At 49.6% G+C, this 16171-nt stretch overlaps 7 protein-coding genes across 7 annotated transcripts; 4 read left to right on the forward strand and 3 right to left on the reverse strand.

Annotated features, from left to right (window-relative positions):
- Positions 1-229: 229 nt before the first annotated feature.
- N7473_003961 (uncharacterized protein) lies at positions 230-2032 on the reverse strand (the record flags this gene model as incomplete). Its single annotated transcript, XM_057149901.1, has 1 exon — positions 230-2032. The coding sequence occupies one exon, from the start codon at positions 2030-2032 to the stop codon at positions 230-232; it is 1803 nt and encodes a 600-aa protein (XP_057013555.1).
- Positions 2033-2875: 843 nt separating this feature from the next.
- Positions 2876-5075, reverse strand: akuA (uncharacterized protein; the record flags this gene model as incomplete). Its single annotated transcript, XM_057149902.1, has 5 exons — positions 2876-3208; positions 3269-3372; positions 3428-4274; positions 4326-4937; positions 5013-5075. 5 exons carry the CDS (start codon positions 5073-5075, stop codon positions 2876-2878), a joined length of 1959 nt encoding a protein of 652 aa, XP_057013556.1.
- A 249-nt stretch (positions 5076-5324) lies between these two features.
- Positions 5325-7241, forward strand: N7473_003963 (ferrochelatase HEM15). The gene is made up of 3 exons (XM_057149903.1): positions 5325-5694; positions 5780-6362; positions 6425-7241. The coding sequence occupies exons 1-3, from the start codon at positions 5449-5451 to the stop codon at positions 6880-6882; spliced, it is 1287 nt and encodes a 428-aa protein (XP_057013557.1). The 5' UTR covers positions 5325-5448; the 3' UTR covers positions 6883-7241.
- Positions 7242-7352: 111 nt separating this feature from the next.
- Positions 7353-9224, forward strand: N7473_003964 (putative tetracycline-efflux transporter; the record flags this gene model as incomplete). The annotated part of the gene is made up of 3 exons (XM_057149904.1): positions 7353-7565; positions 7626-9078; positions 9139-9224. 3 exons carry the CDS (start codon positions 7353-7355, stop codon positions 9222-9224), a joined length of 1752 nt encoding a protein of 583 aa, XP_057013558.1.
- A 404-nt stretch (positions 9225-9628) lies between these two features.
- On the forward strand, positions 9629-12430 carry N7473_003965 (pentatricopeptide repeat protein; the record flags this gene model as incomplete). The annotated part of the gene is made up of 1 exon (XM_057149905.1): positions 9629-12430. The coding sequence occupies one exon, from the start codon at positions 9629-9631 to the stop codon at positions 12428-12430; it is 2802 nt and encodes a 933-aa protein (XP_057013559.1).
- An 858-nt stretch (positions 12431-13288) lies between these two features.
- On the forward strand, positions 13289-13841 carry N7473_003966 (cell wall mannoprotein 1 family protein; the record flags this gene model as incomplete). Its single annotated transcript, XM_057149906.1, is given in 2 exon segments — positions 13289-13373; positions 13387-13841. 2 exon segments carry the CDS (start codon positions 13289-13291, stop codon positions 13839-13841), a joined length of 540 nt encoding a protein of 179 aa, XP_057013560.1.
- A 706-nt stretch (positions 13842-14547) lies between these two features.
- N7473_003967 (uncharacterized protein) lies at positions 14548-14946 on the reverse strand (the record flags this gene model as incomplete). The annotated part of the gene is made up of 2 exons (XM_057149907.1): positions 14548-14692; positions 14762-14946. The coding sequence occupies 2 exons, from the start codon at positions 14944-14946 to the stop codon at positions 14548-14550; spliced, it is 330 nt and encodes a 109-aa protein (XP_057013561.1).
- Positions 14947-16171: the final 1225 nt, after the last annotated feature.

Raw genomic sequence — 16171 nt, forward strand, 5'->3', positions numbered from 1 at the left:
GAGCCCCGGCATTCACCATTGGTTTAGTAGACAACTGCCGTTTATAACAATATAGGAATCTTCGATTATTAAATGGTCAAATCTGGAATCACTGGAGCAGATCTGGATATTCCAAATGCTCTCTGACCATCAGCATTAACAGCATCTAACTAAACTACAGACAGGACAGCATCGAAGCGCGTTCGGAGAGTAATGGTCAACTTGAGTGGAATATCATATGTGGATACACCTATAAAGAAGAACTACCACCCTTCCCCTCCTCCAACGCCGTAGAAAGCACATTTGCAAAAGACTGGGATATCCCCCATCTACCACCCCGCTGCAACAAATCAATCAACCGATACAAATGATCCAAGTCTGCAACCATGGCTTGCCCACCGCTGCTAGCAAGCTCTGGAAAAAAAACACCACTAGAAGCCTCTTCACCTAAAAGTTTGATCTCTGGAGACGCGAAAGCCTCGACACTCACGACATGCTTGGGCGCGTATTGCGCAACACATAAATAAGATAGGGCTGCTGAAAATACTGCGCGGGGAACATGTATAGCTGCCTCGGCAGAGATGCTCATGTTATCGAGGTGGCGTGCAATTAGAGATGCATGTACAAGACAGCGGCTGGCGTTGAGAGAGCATGCCCACTCACTGACGGGTGTTGAAGCTTCCAAACTAGGGCCTTGGCCGTCCCGGCCAATCGCTTGCTCTAGGAGATCGAGGTCTGCGTAGAGGGAGATAAAGATCGAGTGCCATAGTACAGGTAAACAGAATGGGTCTCGATTCGATGTATAGTATGTTTGCCACCATTCTATTAGGAGATTTGAGATTTCATGGCAGATGATATGGTCAAATTCTTGGGATTGTTTGGCGTCCACGAGACGAGCGTTAATACTTTCGAGGATACCATATGCGGTAAAGCGAGATTTCAGCCCTGTGCTCGGGAATGGATCTGATGAGCGAGATAGTCGAGTGTAAACGGGATTTTCCGGTTCCGTTTCTGCAGACTGCCGATAAAGTACCGCCCATTTTGAAGCTGTTGGTGCGGCAAACAAAGCGTCGGATGCCAAGCGAGGATACTGGCGGAATCGATGACTGCGAATGGGCTGATGATGAAGCAGCGTCACAAGTTCAGCGTCGTGAATATTTAACGCTACTTGGACTCTAGCTCGTTGTTCACTGTCAATCCACAGATGCCAGCTTCTCTCAAGATCAGTCTCACTCGACAGATTCCGAGATTGTTGACAGTGGGATCCAAGTCTATTCGCCTCACGAGCCCATGCGGCGACGGTCCCGTGCAGCACATCTGCCAAGACAAGATACTTCGGCTTCCCTGATAGGATAGCATAAGTCTGTCCTAAAATAGCCGCCTGGACCATCGATAATGCATCAGGCTTGCTTTGCGATAAGAACGACTCCCAGGAAGCCAAGATGGCCTTGTTGAGCCGTTCAAAGATTCTTGCTCCCTGAGATACTGCTCGCGATGATCCCACAAACAGACTACCAACGGAACAGAGCGATAGGAACAGCAAAGAGTTTTCAGCAGTGGGCCGAAACGAGGGGGCATGGATCACTGGTAAGAGTGGATGAAACCGATGGAAGTAAAGTTTGGCAAACAGATTGAGCTGTTCAGAAGTTGGAAGTGCCTCATCCTCCATGCGCGGACGAAGTTTCTGAGAAAGACCAACTCGATACGACTCGTTTGCATTTGTTTGATCTTGCCAGGATTGACCAGTCGCTGGAAAGTCCTGACTGGGCTGTTTTTGCATCGATGGTAATAGGTGCGTAAACCATTTCCGCTTTACTGTGTCTTCATCGGCATGCGCGTGGTCAATTTCTGGCACGGAGCTTTGCATAGGGGTAAATAAGCCTTGGTCGGTAGATGGCAGACTAGAATTTGTGGAGAAATTTGGGAGCTGTGCCCATTCTGATATCGTCGATGTGATCGAGAAATCAAGAGCGCTGACATCGAAATCATCTTCAAGAAACCACGTCCCGGACTCGGACAGAGAGCGTGCTTCTGGTGATGTATCAATACCCATCGGCTGTACGAAGCCAATTGTATTGTTTTGGACAAGTTCTGCTGTCACAGTATTCGTTGATAGATGGGCAGTTGGGCTTACTGCGGAAATAGAAGTCATTCCCGGCACTGGCTGTAGCGATTCTGCAGCCGAAGCGGGCGTGAGTATCGTTGGCTCATCGGTGAAATTCCCAGAGGATGGCGCCTCTGATACTGAGTTTTGTGAACCGAGCTGGTCACCATGACTTCTCTCATGGCGTCGAAGGACATCGCTATGAACCAGTTGTGAGTCTGGACAGACAATACTGCATCGGTTTGATTTTATACCTTCGGGAGTATACTTTGCCGCAAATAGAGCACTCAAAAGGCCTCTCCTTTGTATGACCTCGAATATGTCTCGTCAAATGTTCTTTCTTGGAGAAGGTCTTGTTGCATGCATAGCATTTGCGATCCTCTCGTGTTCGAATCCCACTCATCATGTAGGCGTTGGTAGGAAAAGTGGGCTTCCGGGATCTGGCGGGGTCAACGAACCGGAGCGGTACCCCCGTCAAGACATTCAAGAGGACCCAAGTGCAAATGATAAGGTCAATGGCAGAAATAGATAAACAGAACTATTCTCTTGCAACCTTTTGCTCGAACTTGCCCCGGAAATTTAGACACTTTACCCCCGAGGGAGACGGATGGAAGAAGAAAGAAGTCTGGTGACCGCCCCCCGCATTCCCCACATTCGCACCCACTGCTGACATGAACTATACTGAATCCCGCCTAATGGACAGAGACGGAATGGCATAGGGTATGCAGTCATAATTCATTATTCAAAAAGAATACTAGCTAGAAAGCCGGAACAATGTCCCTTCAAGGATTTTTACTTGTTTTCAAAGAATTGCTCCACTCGGTCAACCAGGTCGGCCTTCCTCCCGGCCGACGACCGGCCCTGAGCAGTCAGGAACTCTTTGAGAACAGCCACAGTGAGCTTCGATACCGTCCCCTTCTCATAGCATCGTTTGACTTCCTCGTCGATGCCCCCAGCACCACCTTCGGTCTTCACTCGCTTTGCTGGGGGTCCGCCTGCGCTGTCTGCGCTGTCCTTTGGACCCCTCTTGACCAACGTCGATGTTGTAGCGGCGGTGCCCCCAAACATCTTGTCGAAAGCGGCATCAAGTTGATCCGACCATGCAAGAACATAATCACCAGCACGCTGGGAATCAATTAGAATCACTGTACAGGAAGTGCTTGTGTCTTTCTCACTGGAACCCACCTTGTCGATTTGCCGGTACTTCGGCTTCGTCTTGTCTTCCGGCTCTCCCGGATGGTCTTCGTCGAGAGCTAGGGCCTGTAAGATGCGGTAATGCCATTGAAGCGCTACAGTTTTGTTAGTGAATGAGAGACGACCAGACGAGAGCAAGCATAGTCTCACCTGGATTTGGATACTTTTGAGGCTCGTAAGCACCCTTTGGAAGCTGCAATTGTCCAATGATTTCGCGCATTGCATCGGTTAGAGGGTCCGGGGACACGGCCAAAGTGGACTCTGGGTTCTGTCGCACATCATCTGCGAATGGAAGAGGAATTATCCACATGCCCGGTGGAACCTTCTGAACACCATTCTCATCAATTCTCTCCTCTCCAGCAATCATTGCCGCTACCACCGGTGCAGCATTCTTGCGGGGGATGAACCAGACCAGGGCCATTTTCTTGTCCTTGAGAAGCTTTTGCTGCAATGCCGAAAAGACGCGCGTGGAGCCGACGTAATCTTCTTCGGAGGGATAGATGAACGATGGATGCTTGACATTGGCCCAAATAGGCAGGGCAGACAAGGGCTTGAACCCGATGACGCGGATCACGGGGTCCCCAAAGTGTCTCAATGCTTGCAATTCTTCGGGGGTAAACGTGACCTGTTCACCTCCGAATTTATAAGCTTTGCGGATTTCCGACTTTTCCACCCTTTGGGCTGTGTCATCGGCCATCAAGGTAGTGATGCCCTTAGCAATCTGGGGGGTCTCTCCACCGAGCCAGACATAGCAACTCCGTGCCGGCTCCTGTCGCTTGAGCAATAGATAGCCATTGACAGATATCTTAAAGTTGGGTCCAATTTCCAAAGGAACATTTGAGAAGAGCGAGCGTCTCGGCACGGATCTGGAATTGATGCTCGACAGAAGAGAGTTGAGCAATGAGATACCGTCTCCTTTGGCCGTTGCAGTGTTTGTGTCTGGTTGCAGATAGGCAGGGGCTTCCCCGTTACTGGGAGAGGTTTTGTAGATGATATCCTGGAATGAGTTAGCTTTGTGGAGTCGCTATTAATTAGACCAGCGACATACATCGTAAAATTTGGAGGTGTCAAATTCGTGGTCGGGACGAGAAATTGGGAATAGTTCAATGTTCACACCCAGATCGTACAAATCTCTTGCGCGAACAGTGGCCGCAGATCTCAAAGACTTATTGTCTCCGTGAGGGTTATCATCATCAGTGACGATGAAAAGGCGTCTTGAGAGGAAGTTTGGTGCTTTGGAAGTGAAGATCTGATTGGCACAAAATAGCACATTCGCCATTGAAACTCGCTCCTCCGATGGGATCAGGATCTTCTGAGCCTCCTCCTCATCCTCTGCCAAGGCTCGCAGCTCCTTGACTTCCTCAGCCGATGGGATGTCGAGATCGGTAAAGAGGTGACAATGCGGGTATGAAACATCGCTCCCACGATCTCCATCTTCGTCATAGAACTTGGAAGATTCGGTGCCATAGAGCAAGACTCCGATCATGTCACGGGGATTTGATATGATACGCTGCTGCATCAAATGGTACGCGCATTTGAGGGCGGCAGATGTAGGTGATTCCTGGCCGGGTTTCTTGGTATCCCCGGAGAGACGGGGCTCAAGCATCGAGCTGCTGACATCAATCGCAAAGAGCACCGCATCCTTGACAGCTCGAAAGCTCTATATCACGATTGGGTCAGAACACGCATCTTTATCTCCGATTATGGTTACATGGTATAGTTGATAGACACTCACCGTCTCGTCAACCTCTTCCTCCTCAAAATTCTCCTCGTCTCGCGCGTAGCTGTCGTCGGCCATCTTGTTCTTTCTCACTCTAGAGGACTTGAAGAGTGAAAAAGAGAAAATGGAAACACCAGCCTTTGCGTCATCGGGAGCTGCTGCCTGAGACGCGATTTACGCGGGGGCATCGCGAAGGTCATGTGACCGCTGCCTTGAACTGCTTACTCCCAGCAGGCCGGTGATTGGCTGATTCCATGACTGGTGACCCGCTTAAAGCTTCCCGAGGCCGACTTGTCAGTGGCTTTTGGTGGATTTGCATCTGGCATCTGGCATCCTGTACTCATTCCCAGCTCACACCCCAAGCCCGCGATCTTCAATCGACTCTGGGAACTGACTGAGCTCGACAAATTTGACCATCTTCAGTGTTGATTCCAGCCTTCCCAACCCAGCCATGTCATTCCGCAGTCCTTTCGCAATTCCCCGGCGGGTATGGAGCAGTGCCGGAACCTCCGCCATGCGGCCAATGCCTCGCAGTTGTCTGGCTTTCGGCAGCAACCAAAGATACGGCATGGCGACGGCTGTACCTCCAGTCACACAGGATGCGACAGGGTCGAAAGGTCCCACTGCGATGGTTTTCCTGAACATGGGTGGTCCTTCGACAACGGCCGAGGTGGAGGATTTCCTCGGCAGGCTATTTGTACGTTCGAAGGAATCGCGTTCGAGCTATGACATTTCCGGTGAAGATGAAATTTGACTGACATAATACTTTACTATCGCTACAGGCCGATGCCGATCTCATCCCACTGGGACGATTCCAGACATACCTCGGACCTCTCATTGCGCGCCGACGGACCCCGAAGATCCAGAAGCAGTATGCAGAGATCGGTGGTGGCTCACCAATCCGCAAGTGGTCCGAGTACCAATGTGAGGAGATGTGCAAGCTGTTAGATAAGATGTCCCCGGAGACCGCTCCTCACAAGCCCTACGTCGCTTTCCGTTACGCCGCTCCCTTGACCGAGACCATGTATAACCAGATGTTGGCCGATGGCTTTGGAAACGGCAAGGGAGGTCGCGCGGTGGCGTTCACGCAGTACCCTCAGTACTCTTGCTCCACAACTGGAAGCTCGCTCAATGAACTATGGAAGTGGCGTAACCGTCTGGAAGGAAAGCGTGCTGATAATGAGGTCGAGCCTGCTGGTACCATCGAGTGGAGCGTCATCGACCGGTGGCCCACCCACTCGGGCCTTGTTGAAGCATTTGCACAGAATATTGAGGCGCAATTGAAGACCTACCCTGAGGAGAAGCGAAAGGAGGTTGTGCTGCTGTTCTCTGCTCACAGCTTGCCCATGGATGTCGTCAACCGCGGTAAGTTTTTGAACCTCTCTGGACTTTAATAATTGCAACGCTAATTATACTGTCTACTTCAGGTGACCCCTACCCAGCTGAAGTTGCTGCCACTGTCCACGCCGTTATGCAGCGCCTGAAGTTCAGCAACCCCTACCGCCTCTGCTGGCAATCTCAGGTTGGCCCTAAGGCATGGCTCGGAGCCCAGACTCAGGATACCGTGATGGAATACGTTAAGCGTGGCCAGACCGATCTGATTCTCGTGCCGATTGCGTTCACTAGCGATCACATCGAGACTCTGTATGAGTTGGACTTGGAGGTCATGCACGAAGCCAACAGCCCTGGAGTCAAGCGCGCTGAAAGCTTGAACGGCAACCCAGTCTTCATACAGGCCTTGGCCGATATTGCCCATGCACACTTGAAGAAGGGCGAACCTTGCTCCGCCCAGATGACTCTGCGCTGCCAAGGTTGCAAGAGCGAGCGATGCTTGGAGTCGAAGAAGTTCTTTGCCGGCAAGCAGCATGGTTCGCTGGTCAGGTGAAAACTGAATACTCCCCTCATTTAATACTGTCTCTCCACATCAATTTTCGGGTTATGTACATAGTTTCTGGGGAAATGGGTCAAGGAGTTTTAAGGTCATAATCTGGGCTCATGTACATTACAGCGGATCTTATGGTTCTCCCTGGGAAAATCATAAAACCCAAAGTAAATAAAGGTTCAAACCACTACGATGGATCGATGACTGCATCACTTCCGCAGAGGAAAAGCGGAGTCCGGAGATTCCGGAGTAAAGCGCTTATCAAGAGGCAAGTGGAGTTTGAAGCTCCGGGACCCGAAAGCCTGCTTTTGCTTGATAAGCTCACATTCTCCCCCTCATCCCGAAGTTCCCTGTTGTGGACGTGTGGGCGGGTAATATTGACCGAACCATTGCGTTTTTGCGTTTTCAAACTCTCCATTCCCAACCATGCACTGGTAGCCTCGTGCGATCCCTCAAGGTGTCACATCACCGCCATGGAGAACGAGGAGCTTTTCGCGGGCGAGCCCGCCCTTGATGCACAACAGGAAGCCACAGGTGCCCAACGCTCTGCAGCTGCATCTAAACAGGCCCCCCTGCAAATACACACCGAGCCCCTGCTAGCAGATGACGATGACTGGCAGCAGGATCAGCAACACGAGGAACACATTCGCACTATAGACGAACGACCGCGATGGAGACAGCCACACGTGAGTGTTTTTGGCGGTAAATGATGCTTGAGTATGCTTATCTGATGGCGATGAGGGTAGATCTGGTGGCTCCTGCCGTTCGGGCTTCTTTTCACCTTAGGCTTCGGTGGTCTCGCTGTCCCTAGAATTAATTTAATCATGTCTCTTATTTGCCGTGACTATTTTGCCGAGAAGACATCGCAGGATCCCAACTTCACCTACCTCCCCGTCGTCTTCGGCGAAGATAACTTCCAGTGTCGACTACCGGAGATTCAGTCCCTAGTCGCCAAATTCCAGCTCTATATCAACCTTGTCACCGGTATCATCTCGGCTCTGGTTAGCCCGCGTCTGGGCCACCTATCCGATCGCTATGGAAGGACCACATTGATTGCGCTGTGCGCAATGGGTGCTGTGTTCAATGAAGCCATTACCGCGATTGTCGCTTCCTGGCCGGAAACTATGTCGGTCAATATACTCTTGGTTGGAGCGGTGGCGGACGGTCTAGGCGGATCTTTCACGACCGCACAGGCTTTAATCCATTCCTATGCCTCAGACTGCACGCCGCCCGATCGAAGGAGCGTGGCCTTTGGCATGTTCCACGGCGCTCTATTCCTTGGAATCGCAGTCGGCCCAACCGGCGCTGCATACTTGATCAGCAAGACGGGGGACTCCTTGGTAGTCTTCTACATTGGTCTTGCGCTCCATTCGTTCTTCTGTCTTTCGGTCTACTTTATCGTCCCCGAGTCTCTTTCCAAAGAACGGCAGCTAGAAGCTCGTGAGCGCCATCGCGTGAAACAAGCTGATGCCCCCGACAGCAGTTGGTATTCATTGAGGGCCATCAACCCCTTGAATCTTATTACGCCGCTGAAGATTCTTATGCCTGCTGTAGGTAAACCGAGTGTCTTGTTCCCGAATCGCCGTGGAGCCAGCCCAGCCTTGCGCAGGAACATTGTCCTGCTTGCTGCGATGGATACTGCAGTCTTCGGTGTTGCCATGGGCACCGTCCAGGTCATCATTATATACGCGGAGTACATGTTCAAATGGGGAAATGTGGAATCAAGCCTTTTCGTTTCCATCATCAACGTGGTCCGTGTGGTGAATCTGTTCGTGGTTCTTCCTATTGTCGCCCGCCTATTCCGTACGCCATCTGAAGATGACGGTGTCATACGCGGATCGGACATGCTGGACATTGTCCTTATCCGTTTGTCGGTTGTTTTTGACGTCCTCGGATATGTTGGCTACGCGTTGTCCAAGCACCCATCAGTAATGATTCTCTCCGGTGCTGTAGCGTCGCTTGGTGGGATGGGCTCGCCTACTTTGCAGTCATCTCTTACCAAGCATGTTCCTCACGAGCGCGTGGGGCAGATGCTCGGTGCAACAGGTCTTTTGCATGCACTCGCTAGAGTGGTTGCACCCACTATCTTCAATCTGATCTATAGTATGACTGTTGCGACGTACCCACAGACCGTCTTCGTTGCTCTTGCGGCTGTATTTGGAGTTGTGTTCTTTATGAGTTTACTTATTCGACCACATGGTATGTCTTCCTGTTTCTCTTTTTTTGATTCTTGGAATGCCCCAACTAATTATTCAATAGTCACTCTTGAAGATGAGCCGATATCGGATGCTACTGTTGAGGCCAACGAAGTGGGAGAGAGCGAAGAAGATCGTCTACTCATGTAATCAATCTATGATAGTGGTAATTATAAATATATATGCATCTTTCTGTGTTCTCCATGCAATATACGACTCTGGAATGATATTTCCATACTTATCCAATAACAATGGGTGGGCCCATACTCCGAGCAAGACAAACAGAGATCAGCTGATCTGGCCGAAATGAATCCGGCGGGCGGCAGAGGCCCAACGCGCAATTTGGTGAATTTCCGAAAAAGTAGTCCGCCCGACCTTCTCCTGTACGCCGAAGCTCCAAGTGCCGTCTGCTCCGATCCTTTCATCTTTGTACCAATGGCTCGGCAGGGCAATTAATCGATCTAATTTCCTACCTCCTACTCTCCTCCCTTAAACTCAGGTCGCTGATGGACGACTGGTGATCCCAGCGCGTGATCAGCGACCACGCTTTAACCATGTTCGCCAATGCCGCAAACTCGACACCGGCCGTGCCATCGCGCAATGCTCTTCGAGTCCTCCGTCAATTAGCCTTTGCCGGATCGACAGTTGGCAGCTTTTGCGGCGTTGCAGTCATAACCTACGATGTTCACCGTCGGGTCCGCGTGGCCGAGCAAATCATCGAGAACAAACGGACCTTGCACACCTCCGCGCCGAATTACGATGCGACCGCTTCCGCCCAACGACTGGCGGTGATGATGGAGGCTGCGGAAGCCGGGGAATTCATGGGTTTGGCATCTTTGAAGAATAAAAAGGCAGTCCCGACTGAAGACAAGGTGGAAGCTCTCAATGAACAGACCCTTGTCAAACCATCACCACCGCCAGCAGCCCGTCCAACCCCAAGATGGTTCCAGCCTGGGCAAAGCAACACAAGTATGCCGCCTGTCTCAGATAGCGCTACAGAAATGCGCTTGCGGGCGGAAAACCGATTGGCCTTGGCTCGAGAGGCCCGAGAGGCCGACATTGCACGTGCAGCTGGCGAACCTCCGCTGGAGGATCGCATCCGGGACTTGATTCAGGAAGACCGTGAGATTGAAGCTGCACAATTCTTCATGGATAATGTCCCGGCAGGCGAGGGAGTCACGATATCCATGGACAGGCGAGACCTCCTGCGTCGCTTGTTCGCTGCCAATTGCATGAAGGGAAACATCTTCATTGCACGATCTCTGTTCAGGCATATGGAGAAATTGTCTGAGCTGGATTCAGAGATCTGGTCAACCATGATGCATCTTCTGGCCAAGGAAGGCCACGTCGAATCTGTCGGCGCCATCTTTGAGAAACATCATACCAGACTGACAGTTCCGCCTCACTTGTTGGAAGTTATTATTCGAAGTCTTCTTGAATCAAGGAGGTTGACGTTAGCGAAATCCCTCTTTTATGCACGCATCAAGCATGATGATAATGGGGGCCTGTGTGGTGCATACCTCGATGGATTGTGGAGGAAAACTCGGAAATTGGAACTGCTCAAGACCGAGTTCAACAAGATCCTAACAGCACTTGCTGAATTGAACCGAGGGCCAACTGAGAAGGTCTTCAATCCGATGGTGAAGGCCTACATTGAAGCGGGCGCCTTTGAAGAAGCCGAGGCATTGGTTACGGCCATGCCTTCAGAGTTCAATGTTAAACCTGGATGCCGTACTCTAGGGTTGGTCCTGTACGGCAAAGCCCTTCAGTGCAATTGGGAGGGTGTGATGAATGGGCTGCGTGAAATGCATGAGCTTGGATTCACTCAGGACAAGAAGAGCTTCGCGGTGGTCTTTGATCGCGTGTTCTTGGAGTACTATCCTACACAGCCCGGACCTCAGATTTTCGACTTCCTCATGACGTGTATCAACGAGTTCAAAATTCGACCTGACAAAATCCTCCATCGGCATATACTCGAGGCGGTTGTTGAAAGATGCGATTCAAGCTGCGTGAGAGCTATAAATGAGATGGCCGACGAGCGAAACTGGAACTCGGGTGTGGATCAGTATGAGCTTGTCAGGATCCTGGAAGCCCGTCGTGTGTCTATGCAAGACACACCGGTGGGGATTTGGCGTATGTTGCAGGCCGCCAAACAGCAATACGGATCAGTCGCGACCAACCGGCGCCTGATGGGTACCGACGCCGACAAGTTTTCTTTGCGGGATCATGTTCTGCAGCCTATTCATTCCGACGCCGACAAGACTTTCCCAGAGAGCATGAAAAACCTTGTGAATTCAAGATCCATGAACACCTACATGTCACTAGCAAAGCGACAAGAGCACCATATTCACGCCGGCAATTTTACAAAAGCGATCTCGGCCTTCCGGCAGGCAAGCAAATCTGGACACCCTATTAAACCAATCCACCTTCAATTGGCTGTCACCTCGATACTCTTGGATGGTGGCATGTCAGGCTTGAAAGATGCTCAGAAGCTTATCAAGTCAGAGTGGCCGTACTGGTCCAGAGTCCCGAAAACTCAATTTACCCCACGATTCCCTCGCTTTGTCCCGATTTTCTTCCAACAGATCCTGCAGGTTGAACGAGCTCAGACCCCCGAGTCAACTCTTTTCCAGATGGCTTTGTTTGAATTCTACAAGATCTGCGAGCATACGCCCATGTTCAATGTCAAGCATCACCTATCCGTGTCTATAGCCCGACGCCTAATCAGGGAAGGTCAGAGTGAGACCGCAATCGGAGTACTCACAGCTGTCTACATGTCCAAGTGGCGCAGGTCTCATGGGTTTGACCAAGTGCAACTCAAGATTCTGATGCGTGCTTATGCGATGACTGGCCACATCAGGGGCGTGTGGTGGTGCATGATGACATCCCTCTCTCGCCAAGAGCCAGTGCTTGACGATTTCCTAGTTGAGGTCAAGCGCTTGATGCCCCTGCTGAACAAGCGATACTCGGAACAAGAACCAGAGTCGCTGGAAAGACGCAATATGGCGAAGCTGGAGTTTATCAAGGACAAGCTTGAAGACAAGGCCGCCGGTCGGCCATACTGGAAGGGACAGATAGTCTCTGTCTGTCCCGAGAAGAAACAGAAGAGACGAGCTCTAATTCATACCGAGACTGGGAGGTTGTATGACCGGCTGCCATCCGCCCCCATTTCAAAGATGGTCGAGACGTTCGACGAGGAAATGGAAATGGACTATCTTCAAAAGCGTACGCAAGTTGGCTTTTACAAACTGCAGACTTCTTGGGATGAAAATCGGATGGTCACCCAAAGTCTTGTGCAACCCGAAGAGGCTGATTACCCTTCAAGTTTGCCGAAGAGGAATGCTGCCGTGGCGTGAAATCTCCTTTGTATATAAAAGATAGCTAGATTATGTACAACATGTATATTATGTCCAAATAGATAAGATCTGAAGACTTCGAAGCCTCTTCCAAATCAATGGCAATGATTCTCGTCGTAACTCAATAGGTTGTCTTTCTATAATTTATGTAGTGACTTCAACAAGGGCCGGGATAGAACGTGGTCGACATTCTTCGAAACGAATATTGACGAACGACTCGAAAATAATATCACTATGAATGTTTCCTTCTGATGCGAAGCCACCGACCTAGATTAGAAGGCAGGGATCAAATTTCAAGTTCCTGTATTCTTCCCAGAATGGGGAAGGTAACCTTGCGGACAACCTGAATCATGGGCCTAATTTTCGGGCATGGCGAATCTCATCCATTCGCAAAGAATACCACTCAGGTGCAAGAGAGAGACGAAAGGTTGCCTGATCAATTATACAGCATTATAGGGTTTGCACGGGGTGGCTTAGAATCCCCGCGCGAATAATTTGTGGGGTTTCATATGGATAGTTCACTCAATTTTGTGAATATGGTGGATGCGATCCAACAATGGAAGGTTTACCCCATCGCGCAGTCGATTCAAGTTCGAGTCAATTGATCTTCAAGAACGTGAATTGCTCATTCTTCCAGATATTTCACATCTTCGATATGATATGCGGCCCAATATTTGGGTTCATCCTGCATGCATCTCCTGATCGTTGCATGAGCCCTCGGATATTTAAACAGCCATCTCGCCCCGGGATGGCTTCCTTCCAAATAGATTCATCAATCATCTTGACTAGTTCGGAAAATTCTACACATATACCTTTCTATCCAGACCTTTCATCTCCAGAGACTTTCACACAACGAAAATGGTTGCCGGACGATTACTCTTTGCCAGCATCCTCGCGCTGAGTCAGGGCACCCTCGGCCTGGCTGCAAGCGCTGGTGCAACTGGTATTCTATAAAGTATCAACACCATTTCCGACGAGTGTGAAGCTCAACTCCACGCTTAACGGGTTTATCGACAATGCCCAGATCACGGGGACTGCTCTCAAGCTCCAGGGTGAAGCCTCGGACCTTCTGAAAGACATCAAGAACGGAGCCTTCGAAGCCGGCAAAGTTTCCAGCATCGACCCGGCTGACCAGGAAAAGATCGCCGATGCAATTGTCCCTCTTTCGGAGAATGTTGTCTCTTTGATCAACGGTTTTGTTGCCAAGAAGCCTGTCTTCCAGAAGGCTGTTTTAGGGGGCTCCGCCGACGGTCTGGTCGAGAAGGACCTGCGGGATCTGAAGGAGGCCACGGACAGCTTGGGCCAGACAGCTCTCAAGTCTTTTTCGGGGACTCCAAAAGACAAGGCAACTTCTGTTCTGAAGGAGTTTGATGAGCATTTTGCCAACGCCATCAAGACTTTCTCTATTTAAAGCGCCCGCAAGGGGCTTGCAAGCCCAATAACGAGGTTAACCAAGAGATGTTTGTATCAGGCCGACTTGTGCTCAGGTCTACCAATGCCCCAGAGTATGGAAGTCCGAACTACTGAAGTTTGATACCGTGGTGGTGAGAGAAGACGGAAGGGGTATATTGCCTTGGCGAGATCGTTCGTTTTGTTCCTACAATCCAGTCATTTCCATCCGTTCGCTCAGCTGGTCTTCAAGATCCAGTAATTCATCTCCATGAATTCATATGCAACATGCCAGGTTATTAGGCGCTTGAGAAACCTACTTTGAATAGATACAACACCTAATGACCCTACAACGCAACTGAGAACCGCCCTGGAGACTTGATGTACAAAGTTAAGTCAGGGGTCAGGGTACCCACCCCTTCGCTCTGTTGATGAATGCTATTATCACTTCTGAGTTCACAATAATGTCCTCTACAAATACACCTTGAAGCTCATGGTATGTTATGACAGGGAGGAATCCTATTCATTGATGAGTTTAAGAGCCACCGTTAGCCTCTAACCAAATTGTGGGTAATCTGCAAAATATATTTTCTGATCTCCTTATGGCCCACCATCAACCTTCTCAAGTCAGAAACTCCTTTGGCTGAATATTCCTGGTATCTTAGTAGTGTTTAGTAAATAGACCATCAGATAGATCGGGAATCAAGACGAAACTCACAGGTGGAACGCTATGCGGTAAAGGCGCAAGGCAGCTTGCCACAGCAGTACCCGTGATGAGCATCAAGTGCACCATCAAAGTCGATGTTGTGGCATCCATCATTCGTGCGCCACATGTGAGCATTGAAGCTGTAACTTCCATCGGTACCAGTCTCCCTGAAACTTGGAGAATGTTAGATACGTCCACCTGGTAGTTTGCGGGAATAAACCAACTAGATAGGGCACTTAGTGTTGACGCAAGCATTAAATCCACCTGGCAATGTGCCTGAATAGGACTCCCCAGTGGTGTAATCAGTGAGGTAAATATCTTGGCCATTGCTATAGTATCCACTAGCGTTCATCTCGCCATTGAAGGCGGTTACACGACTAGCAAGGGCAGCAACAGCGCCAAGGAGCAAGGTGAACTTCATTTTGACTGAGGTGAATGGATGACTTAGATCAATCAAACATTATGACAACAAGTGTTCAGAGAGGTCTATTTATATGTCCCCCTATAGGGCAATGTTAATCGAATGAACATATTCTCTTTCTCTTTCGGGACTCCTAATTACAAGTAGACCATTTACTAATGTCTCACCTCATCACTTGCTAAAGTGGCGAGCCATATGAATTACAGGACCAGTCTATTAACTATAAGTAGAGATAACATTTTGCAGCTAAGCTTCGCCCGGGGTTAACTGTTAACAGTCTCTATATGTTGAATCAGTGTTCAATATCTAGACTATTCATTTTTAAGAAATAAAACTATTAAAATTGTGTATAGCGCTACTCAATAATTACAAAGGAGAAACAAGCATTGCTGATTATCGCTGGTGTTGACTGAAGTTAGAACCTCATGCTATGCTAAGCACTGCCTGAACCCTCTAGAAAGCCACACGCCTACTGCCTTGTAATAGCTGCATTTCTCCGCACGTATTGGATGTATTTTCTATGCGCTTATGGAGAGCTGGTGCAGTTCACCTACCGCAAATGGAAAGTGTCTTTTTCCCGCCTCAGCCTTTTAACATGCCACCCCGATCGCTCTATTAGTCCAACGTATGGGGACGCTTAAGAAATTTTTTCTTAATTTAGACGCTTATACAGGTAAGCAAATATTGATGTAACGCCAGATCTTAAATTCCTCCAAACTAGTCAAGATAGGCATAGTACTCCATCCGTAACAAGACCACTATATCGTTTTGCCTAAGCCTTGCGCCTTGTTCTGTTGGCCTATGTATAAGAGGCCTCTGCTTTCCCATAATACTTCTGCTTCCTTAGAGAGATATCTAGATTGACCGATTGACTCGGTTTCCCCTTCTCTGCGTGTTTCCTATGGCTTCCTGTGCGTAGACAGGCGTAGATACGCCATCAGCTGTCATTTTCATATATCAAACCAAATGGATTTACAGAATTGTTGGAATCGAGACACATGGAGACTGCGTTGGCTGCAATGAACATACTGGCTGGCCTGACTGAGTTTCGGCCGGGGTTTCCGGCTTTGGGAATCACTGGAGAATAAGTGCTTGGGGTTACTCTGCTAATAGCGAAATCGTACCGAACTCTTTTTATGGAATCCTACATATTGATAGACCTTTGCTAAGTAACTCTTTTTATAAATCCATAGATGTCGAAAGGCATGTCCGATCGCTTTCTTCA

This window comes from Penicillium subrubescens (genome assembly GCF_028828155.1).
Source record: "Penicillium subrubescens strain IBT 31985 chromosome Unknown utg000002l_segment0_segment0, whole genome shotgun sequence".
Classification (NCBI taxonomy): Eukaryota; Fungi; Ascomycota; class Eurotiomycetes; order Eurotiales; family Aspergillaceae; genus Penicillium; species Penicillium subrubescens.